Source organism: Magnolia sinica, chromosome 15, assembly GCF_029962835.1.
Source record: "Magnolia sinica isolate HGM2019 chromosome 15, MsV1, whole genome shotgun sequence".
NCBI lineage: Eukaryota > Viridiplantae > Streptophyta > Magnoliopsida > Magnoliales > Magnoliaceae > Magnolia > Magnolia sinica.
Window position 1 is genome coordinate 9,802,377 of NC_080587.1, and position 11,264 is coordinate 9,813,640.

The 11,264-nt window shown below is 41.6% G+C and overlaps 1 protein-coding gene across 1 annotated transcript; it reads left to right on the forward strand.

The window, feature by feature from the left end:
- Positions 1-370: 370 nt before the first annotated feature.
- LOC131227807 (putative pentatricopeptide repeat-containing protein At3g08820) lies at positions 371-2,656 on the forward strand. The gene has a single exon (XM_058223633.1). It carries the CDS (start codon positions 411-413, stop codon positions 2,484-2,486), a length of 2,076 nt encoding a protein of 691 aa, XP_058079616.1. The 5' UTR covers positions 371-410; the 3' UTR covers positions 2,487-2,656.
- The last annotated feature ends 8,608 nt before the right edge of the window (positions 2,657-11,264 follow it).

Below are 11,264 nucleotides of genomic sequence, written 5' to 3' on the forward strand. Positions count from 1 at the left end.
ATGTCACTATATTCATCACAAATATTATGAAAATCATGTATAATCCTGACATAAAATGGCCTCCTAAGAAGGGACATTTTCACACCGGGCTTGAGTGGGGTTGCCTGTGGGATGCAGGGGCATACTCGAGGTAGGCCAACTGTGTAATGCAGGTGGCTCATGTGATGTGGTACCCATGTAATTTGGGAGCCATGAGGGGGTTTGGTCGATGTCCTAACTCATGATATATGCGGCTGTGCTACCAGACAGGAATTAATTTGCCGTGCACTATCAATTCAAAACTTTGGAGCAAGTGATTAATTGTCCTGCATCACGGATGGACGGACATGATTTTTGAACGAGGGCACGGACCCGAAGATTTAAAACCCCCATATTTTATCACTGTAGTCGTTGATATAATTCAATTTGAAATGGTATACGACCCGACCGTTTGGAGGACTCGACTCCCGCCAATTTCCAAGGCCTCGGATCTGAAGAAACACCTATTGCAAGGATGTCTGACCTTCAAACACCTCAAGCATCTCCACGGCTGCCTCCTCCGCCTCGGCATCGGCCAAGATAACTACCTCCTCAATATTATCCTCAAATCCTCCTTCAACTTAGGACACCCCAACCACGCACGACTCATCTTCAGCTCTGTCCAAGAACCTAACATTTTCTTGTGGAATTCTATGATCCGTGGCTTTGTATCCAATGACTGTTTCCTTGAGGCAGTTGAATTCTATAGTCTCATGCGTCAGCACGGCCTGCTCCCCAACAACTTCACTTTCCCTTTTGTACTCAAGGCTTGCGCAAGGATTCCGGATTTTCGATTAGGGGTAAAGATTCATACCCTTGTTTTGAAAGCAGGTTTTGAATGGGATGTCTTCGTTAAGACAAGTTTGGTTTCTTTGTATGCTAAATGTAGTCATTTGTGTGATGCCCACAAGCTGTTCGATGAAATTCCTTTAAGAAATGTCGTTTCTTGGACCGCGATTATCTGTGGGTATATGGAGGATGGGAGGTTTTGGGAGGCTGTGGATATGTTTAGGCGGATGTTGGAGATGGATTTGCGGCCAGATAGTTTTACTCTGGTTCGGGTATTGTCTTCATGTTCTCAGTTGGGGGATCTAAAGAATGGGGAGTGGATACATGCATATATTGTGGAAAAGGGCATGGAGAGGAATGTCTTTGTGGGTACTGCCCTTGTGGATATGTATGCTAAGTGCGGTAGCATGGAGAAAGCACGGTCTGTTTTCATTCGGATGGAAGAGAGAGATGTGGTTTCATGGAGCACGATGATCAGTGGTTATTCATCAAATGGGCTTCCTAAAGAGGCATTAGATCTCTTCTTCCAAATGCAGGACAAACATGTGAGACCGGATTGTTTTACCATGGTTGCTGTTCTTTCTGCTTGCGCCAGGTTAGGTGCTCTAGACTTAGGCAATTGGGCTAGCAGTTTAATCAATAAAAATGAGTTTATGTCGAACCCGGTCTTGGGTACTGCATTGATTGATATGTATGCTAAATGCGGATGCATGGCTCGGGCTTGGGCAGTCTTTAAAGGGATGAAGCAAAGAGACCTTGTTGTTTGGAATGCGGTGATCAATGGGCTTGGCATGAGTGGTCATGGGAAAATTACATTTGGACTGTTTAATCAGATACAGAAGTTGGGGATTCAACCTGATGGGAACACTTTCATTGGTCTTCTTTGTGGCTGTACTCATGCTGGTCTAGTCGAAGATGGCCGTCGGTATTTTGAGAGCATGAGTCGTGTATATACACTAACTCCTAGGATCGAGCATTATGGATGTATGGTTGATCTTCTTGGCCGTGCGGGCTTATTAGATGAGGCTCATCAGTTGATCAAAGGCATGCCAGTGGAGGCTAATGCTGTCGTCTGGGGAGCTCTCTTGGGTGGCTGCAGGATATACCGTGACACCCATTTGGCTGAACATGTATTGAAGCAGCTCATTGAGTTAGAGCCTATGAATGCTGGGAATTATGTACTCTTATCGAATATATATGCTGCAAATGGTCAGTGGGATGACGCGGCAAACCTTAGGCTGGTCATGAATAGGAAAAACATCCGAAAGACACCAGGATGTAGCTGGATTGAGCTGAATGGTATTGTTCATGAGTTTCTCGTGGGAGACCGGTCCCATCCGCTGTCGGAGAAGATCTATTTGAAGCTTGATGAACTGGCTAAGGAATTGAAGGGTTTGGGATATGTACCCACAACAGAAACAGTTCTCTTCGATATAGAAGAGGAAGAAAAAGAGCATAGCCTTGGTTGTCACAGTGAAAAGTTGGCTATCGCATTTGGTCTTATCAGCACAATGCAAGGGGATGTCATTCGAGTAGTGAAAAACCTTCGAGTTTGTAATGATTGTCATACTGCTATAAAACTCATGTCGAAGATTACAGGCCGAGAAGTAGTAGTCAGAGATAATAATAGATTCCATTGTTTTAGAGAAGGGTCATGTTCCTGTAGAGATTATTGGTGACTTTGCATATCTACTAAGAGCTCACTTTCACATTTTCCTGAGCAATAGGATACAAGAATGACATATCTATGAGTTTGATAATGTGCACCCCAAATATTTCTACTGTGCATGTGACACTTGTTTGTGGTGATCCAAACCATTAAATTGGAGGCTACTGTAAGATTTTATTATTATTATTATTTTTGCTTTCTTTCAATTTTTTTTTTTTTTTTTTTATGGGTCATCATAGATTACAGTTTTTATCAAAAAAAAAAAAAAAAAAAAGAAGAAGAAGAAGAAGAAGAAGAAGAAGAAGACGAAGAAAGAAAAGAAAAGAAAAATAAAAGAAGCTATGATGCGAGAATCACAATAATATAATGGCCCTCACACTATGAATGAAGCCGATTTAATCTATTTTCATGAGGAATAGACAAATAGTAAAATACTAGTATAGTTCACTTGATGAACAGATATGGCTGATTTTTGCCTAGGATGATCCTAATGTTAAGGCCAGTCCATTGGATGTGTTGGACCTTTATGTGTAAAGGTTGGAATCTATTAACTTATCTCTTCTTATCATCACCTTGGTGTTGGGAAATCTTCTAGGAGTCCACCATTATGCATGTGTTTTTTCTGCTCCATTTATTTATCTTGTAATATTATTTTAGGGCATGATACCAAAAAATGAGGCAGATCCAAATCTGGGGTGGACCATGCCACTTAAACTCGAAACAATGGGGATTAAACGCCCATCATTGAAAACTTCCTAACTCACTGTAATGTTTATTTGCCTTACAACCCGTTGATTGATTGATTCGCACATAACTAAATAAAAGTAAAACACAAAAATCAGCTCAATCTAAAACTTTTGTAAACTCTGTAAGTTTTCAATGGTGGGTGTTCAATCACCAATGTTTCTTATGGTGTGGTCCACCTTAATTTTTTTTATCATATATTAAAATGATTTGGAAAAAATGGATAGACGGCATCCATAAGCATGGTGGGACCCAGGGGCTTTTGCGTCCTAACCCCACCCGGACGGGAGGAGTCAGTGGGGCCCACCGTGATGTAAGCATTTTATCCATGCCATTCATCGCTTTTCTCAGATCATTTTAAGGTTTGATCCTAAAAATGAAGCAGGTCCACATCTCCAAAGGACCACACCAAAGGAAGCTGCAATGATAATGACACCCACCGTTGAAACCCTTCTAATGGCCCCCGTGATGTTTTTTTTTACCATCCAACCTATTCATAAGGTTATGTAGACGTGGATGAAGTGGAAAAACAAATATCAGCTTGATTCAAAACTTCTTCAGCTCTCAAGAAGTTTTTAATGGTGGATGTTCAATCCACACTTTGTGGTCCGCTTAAGACCTGTACCTGGCTCATTTTTTGGCTCATAACTTAAAATGATCTGAGAAAAATGATGAACGGCGTGGATAAAATACTTACATTACGGTGGTCCCCACAGATCCCTGCCCGGACGGATTACGGTTCCCGGGGGGGGGGCGCGGGGTAGGACGCCATCCGCGCCCCCCAGCACCTAGGTTGTAGCTAGAAGGTAACTGTCGAATCCCAGTAGGAAACGGTTTCCGCACGCGAGGCTGTGAACAGCGGACGTGGATTTCTTGCACAGGAACTTTCCTCAAAGTGAAGCTAGCCGGTGCCCACTGAGATGATTGTGAGAAATCCACTCCGTCCATCCTCTTTTTCAGATAATGTTAAGACATCAACCCAAAAATTAGGCAGATCCAACACTTAAATGGTCCACACGATAGGAAACAGTGGGTATTGAACAACCACTGTTGAAACATTCATGTGCGCACTGAAGTTTTGAATCAGCTAATATTTTTGTGTTTTCACTTCATCCCAGTAGGGTTGAAAGTCCAGCGGGTTGGGTTGAGTTGGGTTGGGTTGGTGCTCAACCCTAGCCCAACCCAAGTTTCCTATGCCTCAACCCTAACTCAACTCAACCCAACCTCGGTTTGAAAATTATCAACCCAGGGAAGCTCGGTTCTATTATATTTCAATACACATCTTCTTTTTTTTTTCTTTTTTTTCTTTTTTTGAAATATGCCATCGATTGCTATGCGCACCAAAATTACTGCAGGTCATGCAAACTCAAACAAGGGCATTGTAAGTGAGCCTCACCATGATGTGTTCCTATGATCCAGTTAGATAATTCAGTCCGTGGTATCAATTGAACCGTGTGGTACAAAAAAATATGACTGATCTGTGATTTACTAGGCCACAAAATAAAAAACACTGAGAGAGGAGAAGCCTACCTTTGAATTTGCACAGGGCCCACCATGATGTTGATGTGAAATCCATTCCATCAATTAATTGGCTTGTAGAGGTTAATGCATGAAGACCAAATGTTAGACCCATACCTAATGTATGTGGATCACACCAAGTGAAGTGATTTTGATAGTGGGTGTTCTCTACATGGTTTCCACTCATGTGGCCCACTAGAATTATGGATGTGGCTGATGTTGAAGCAATACCCCTAAATTATTATCTTGACCCATTATAGTTGGAGTAGATTTTACATACATGTCAAGATGGGCCCACCTCCAGTTGACCCAATGTTGGTTGGGACGTCCTTAGTAATGGATTACACGATGTGACTCCCATCAACTACCTAACAACTGGTTGGTACTAGTCGGCAGTCAGCCCAACAATGATGTATGTGTTTAATCTAAGCCGTCCATCTGTTTTTCCAGCTGAATGTATGTCATGATCCAAAAGATGAGTCGGATCCAAATATCAAGTGGACCATGCCACAAGAAAGATTGCTAAAAAGCCCACCATTAAAAGATAAGTTTTGGATCAAGCTGATATTTGTGTTTTACCTTCATCCAAGTCTCTATGTGGTGTGGTGTGGTCCACTTTAAATTTGGATCTTATGCATTTTAGGGATCATGCCATAAATTAAGCTGCAAAAATGGATGAACAGCTTGGATTAAATATATACATCATCGTTGGGCCCACTAGCACCAATGTTGTTAGCTACTGATAGGCCCGCATGCAATCCATGTCTACCCATCCCAACCACTATCGAGTCAGCTAGAGGTTGGCCAACCTTGATATTTATTTGAACTCCGCTCCATTCACAAGCTGTGTGATAATAATTTAGTCATAGGAATAAAAGATCAGCAACATTTATAATGTCAGTGGGCCACATGAGCAAAAACCGTGTAGGGAATGCCTACTATCCAAACGGTTTCACTTGGTGTGACAAGTATGAATCACAAATCTACCTACTTTTGAATGCATCATGGTGGGCCTAATCCCAGCTCGTACGGGCCACACCTTGACTCGGCAACGAGTCAGACTTGGCCAGCTGACTCGTCCCGAACTCAGTTGGGAACCCTTGGCTCTACTTTCTTCCTGCTCTCTCTCTCTCTCTGACCCATACGCCAGCAGGGTTGCTGGACTAAACCAGACCCAACTCGTGCACAAGACTCGACTCGATGTGAACCGTAACCCGACTCGGCAGCTCTACCCAACTGTCCTTACTTTCTCTTCTCTAGCTTCTCTAGCTTCTCTCTTTTTCCTCTCCCTTCGACCAGAAACCCCGACCCCATAAGACGCTGGACTCAACTACCTCAAGCGAGACAATGACTCGACCCGGCAATGAGTCGACTCAAGCTCCAATGGCGATTCTTCAATTAAAACGTATTCCTTCAAAAAGATGCTACTTTAGGGTTTTTATCTGCTTCATGATGCTTGTAAGAGCGAGGAAACGTGTTTTCCCGATGGGTTGAGTTTGGAAGACGGCAACCTGTTTTCTCGGGTCCTTGCAAGAGACGGGAAAGAGGCGCTTTCTCTCCCTTCTTATAACAACCCTAACTCTCTTACAACCCTTGGATGGACAAAGAGTGGCCAGGATTTGATCCCGCTGTCTGATTTCTAGAAACAGGTAGCAGAGTGATGGTTTTGACGTCGGTTTTCTACGGGAAACCCTAAAACACACGGAGAGAATGGATTACAATGGCTGAAATGATGGAGAGAGTCCAGAATCGGATCGCCAGCGAGGCAAGAAAAAAGAGAGAGGAGTTTTTCCGTTTCCGGAAACTGCCGCATACAGTCCTCCATTCCAACGGAAATCGTGCGCATGCAAACGCCTTTCAACATGCGGGAAGGATTGGGTTTTGGTTGGAGGTGGCCTCCAGACACGATGGATGGTTAGGATTAATCAGATGGTTGATCATGGTGGACCACAGCTCGTCCCAAACGGGCGTTGTCCGTTCGTCTGATTACAGGCGGGAAAAAATCAAAAGGCAGGAGGAACCCTTCCTCTTTTGGATACGTCGAGTCAAACCCGATTGACAGGTTTTCGGCCCCCAGTGCAACGCAGGTGCACGTACTCTACATGAACACTCACTTCAAAATGGGATCTAAAATGACTTTTTCATAAGATCCATACCATTCACCAGATTAAAATTTTACTCATAGAACTCCTTGCCAAATATCATTTATATAAAAATCTCATGTGGGTCACTCCAAGTGAAAATTGTACTAAACGTCGATTACTGGTGATTTAATGGGCAGATCATTCCCGAATTTGATCTTTAGTTTCCTTAATGGTTCCTAAGGGAATTTTTGGAGGAATTAGATAATTTCTTACATATTTATTAGCTATATTGTATAGTATAGGTGTGGATCAACCTTATACTATTAAGGATACAATAAATAAAAGATAATGCCACTTAAGATCTGAAATTTGTTGGATGTAATAGTTCGTGATGTGATGGCTTATCTTGAAAATTAATCCGATGGATAGATTAGTATATGAACTATGATTATCCCTGACAATCAAATCAAGCTAAAATAATGGTGAATGTCCGTTTAAGTTTGGTTCTCGAGTATTGGAAAGCATAGGGTGTTAAATTAGTATATGAACTATGATTATCCCCGACAATCAAATCAATCAATTAATTGGCTTGTAGAGGTTAATGCATGAAGACCAAATGTTAGACCCAGACCTAATGCATGTGGATCACACCAAGTGAAGTGATTTTGATAGTGGGTGTTCTCTACATGGTTTCCACTCATGTGGCCCACTAGAATTATGGATGTGGCTGATGTTGAAGCAATACCCCTAAATTATCATCTTGACTGGAGTAGATTTTACATACATATCAACGTGGGCTCACTTCCAGTTGACCCAATATTGGTTGGGACGTCCTAGCTATGGATTACACGATGTGACTCCCATCAGCCACCTAACAACTGATTGGTACTAGTCGGCAGTATTAAGTTTGGTTCTCAAGTATTGAAAAGCATGGGGTGTTATATGTCACAACATCACATCAAATCCTCGTGCCGTGGCTCAGTGGGGCCACCATGATGTTGTCCATGTGGCATCCCCTCCATTCAGCACTTTTACCCACTTACATGAACTTAGAAGTAGATCTAAAACTCAAGTGGGCCACACCACATGAAATTATGGGGACGGAACGCCATCGTGAAAACGTACGTTCGTGACTACCATGATGTTCACATGCCATCCAAACCATTCTTAAGGTTAATTCCGCTGGATGAATGGAAAAGCGCAAATCAAATATCATTCTTTTTTGAAAATTCGTGGCCACCCATGGATGTTTTAACGGTGGGGATTCAATCACAACTTTTCCTTGGATGCCCTGGCATGCATGATCAGGTGAAACTGATGGACACTGTGGAAGTACAGCTATCAAATTTCCTGCAGCACCTGCCAACAGGGACGTATGAGTACGGACAACATCGCCAGTCGCCTTATGGCCCCCTCCATGACTATGTCTTTTATCCACACCGTCCATCTATTTTTCCATTTCATTTTAGGGCTTGATCCCAAAAAAATGAGTGCGATCCAAATCTTAAGTGGACCAACATGTAAAACAGTGGGAACAGTGATGCCCACTTTTGAGACCTCTCTAAGGCCTACCATGATATTTACTTGCCATCAAACCTGTTCATAAAGTCACATGTATATGGACGAAGGAAAAACACAAATATTAGCTTGATCCAAAAGTTTTGTGGCCCCAAGAAGTTTTGACAGTGGCCGTTCAATCCCCACAGGTTCCCATGGTATGGCCCAATTGAGCTTTGTGCCTGCCTCATCCATGGGCGCATGCCCTAAAATGAGCTGGAAAAACGGACGTACGGTGTGGATAAAAAACATACATCACAGTAGGCCCACAGAGTAGTAAAACGAATCAGGTACGTGGTGAATGGGTCACCATGCAATCCGCTTTGTCTTAGGAAGCTGATTAACTCGGTACGCTAAGCGTTCTGATTATATTCCGTGGGGTCTACCATGATTTATATATTTTATCCACGCCTTTCATCCATTTTACCAGATAATTTTAGGGCCTGAGCCCAAAAATAAAGCATATATAAGCTCAAATGGACCACACCATGGGAAACAGTGTGAATTGAACATATACCGTTGAAAAAATCATGAGGGCCACAGAAGTTTTGGATCAAGGTTATATTTGTGTTTTCCCTTTCATCCATGTTTTTTTCATCTTATAAACAGTTTGGATGACAAATAAACATCATTGTGGGGCCCAGAAAGGTTTCAACGGTGGAAATCATTATTCCCACTGTTTCATGTGGTATGGTCGACTTAAGCTTTTTATATGATTCAATTTTAGTCTCAACCCTTAAATGATCTGAGAAAACGGATGGACGGAATGGATAAACCAAATACATTCACGGTGGGCCCAACGTAGTTTACTCAATACAATCCAGGACTTCCGCAGCTCCTCCGTATTTTACGTTGAAATCGACTGCGGCGATTGACTGTGCTCCGGCGGATGCGGATGGGGTACTACCCCACCAGTACATAGCTAGAGACAGACGGTCCTATTGGGGACTGTGTGGGGTCGACAGATATGCATATGTTTAATCTATGCCATCCATCCATTTTGAAAAATCATTCTATGACATGAGACGAAAAAGGAGGAAGCTCGAATACTCAGGTGGACCACATCATAGGAAGAAGTAGGGATTGAAAGCTTTTTAAGGCCACGGAAGTTTTAGATCAAGCTGATATTATGTTTTCCCTTCATCTAGGTCTACGTTACCTTATGAAGAAGTTGGATGGAAAATAAACATCTCCATGGACTCTAGAAAATTTCAGTGGTAGAAATTCAATCCTTATTGCTTCTCATGGTGTGGTCCAATTTAGCATTTAATCATCATAATTTTTAGGAATATACCCTAAAATGATCCATAAAATATATACATTATTGTGGGCCCTCACAGAACCCTTGACAGTTCCTGGTAGGGTAGTACACAAGACGGCCCTCTGGGTAGAAGAACGGAAATAAGACCGGACTTTGAAAATCAAAGGAGATGAGATTGGATTGAAACTGCGGGAACGTAAAAGTCCTTAGTTGAAACCTTCCTTTAGCCAACCATGATGTTTATATGCTATCCCAACAGAGTAGGGCTCACATGAGCTTTCTACCTGTCTGATTTTTAGATTCCAACAATGTCACAGGCATCTCTTTGAGTCCCACACAGCTTTTTGACGGCAATAACCACATCTATTCTTCACGTTTCATCTTTCAAACTGATTCCATTTTGGGCCACTGTTCACCCTTCAAACGATTTTCATTTGTGTGGCCCACTTGAATCACACATTTATAATTTTTCTGCAGCATGTAAATTTCATATAATCATCAGCCCTGTAAAAATGGAGATGGACTATATATCTCCTAACTGTTTTATTTGGGTGTGGCCCACCTTAGCTTATTTTTTGGCTGGGCCTAAAGTGGGATTATACATTTATCTTATGTTGAAAGTGGATTTCAAATATCTATCAAGATTAGACCATAAAAAATCAAGGGCCTTAAAATGTGAATGTAAAATACATTCTAACCATTAGATATATATTTATCCTAGCCTTAAAGATAATGTGCTGAACTCTTATTCATGTTAGCGAAATTAAAAGAAACAATGGAAAGGGATACTCCACTCTTAAGTTTTATAGGATTCATCGTGATGGTTTTATAAAATCCACTCCAACCACTATTAATCTTAAACTAAATATTTTCATGAGGACTAAACATAACTAACATATATGACTCAGGTGGGCCACACCAAGGGAAACAATTTAGAGAGTGAGGATGTGGTATGATCCAATCGTGTGGTCCATGTAACAGATTGAACTAATATTTAGTCCCTTAGCCTAAAATGGATGACCAACGCCGTGGCCAGGTAAATTTCACATAAACACATAAATATTATGGTCGGGCCCACTTGAGGCATGACACTTACTTTATTCTGTCTCATCTTTCAACATCCAACCTATATTTACAAATTCCAATCTGATTAGTTGCGTCCAATCCTTTTGTGAAATAATTTTAGAACATAAGCTTAAAAATAAAGCAAATCAATGAGTTTTTAATGATCAATCACTAGTGTTTTCAATATTATGATCCACCTTATGTCTTTACCGTGAGATCTATGTAGAGTTTTTTTTTTTTTTTTTTTTTTAAATTATTTAAGCTCATGCCCTAAAAAGGATGAACGGCATGGATATAGAGCGCGGCACCGTCTTGGGTGAGACGCTGCCGCACCTAATCATCTCCCCTCACAAAGTATGCCCAGGCAAAAACGGATTCGTGTTCGACAATACCATGTTAGCCCCATTATTATTTATATGTTATATCAAAACCGTCCATCCATTGTGCAAGATTATTCTAGGGCAGGGGACTAAAAAAGAGTCGGATTTATTCCTCAACTCTACCACACCACAGAATTCAGTGAGGATTGAACGTACCCTTGAAAACTTCTCACGGAATA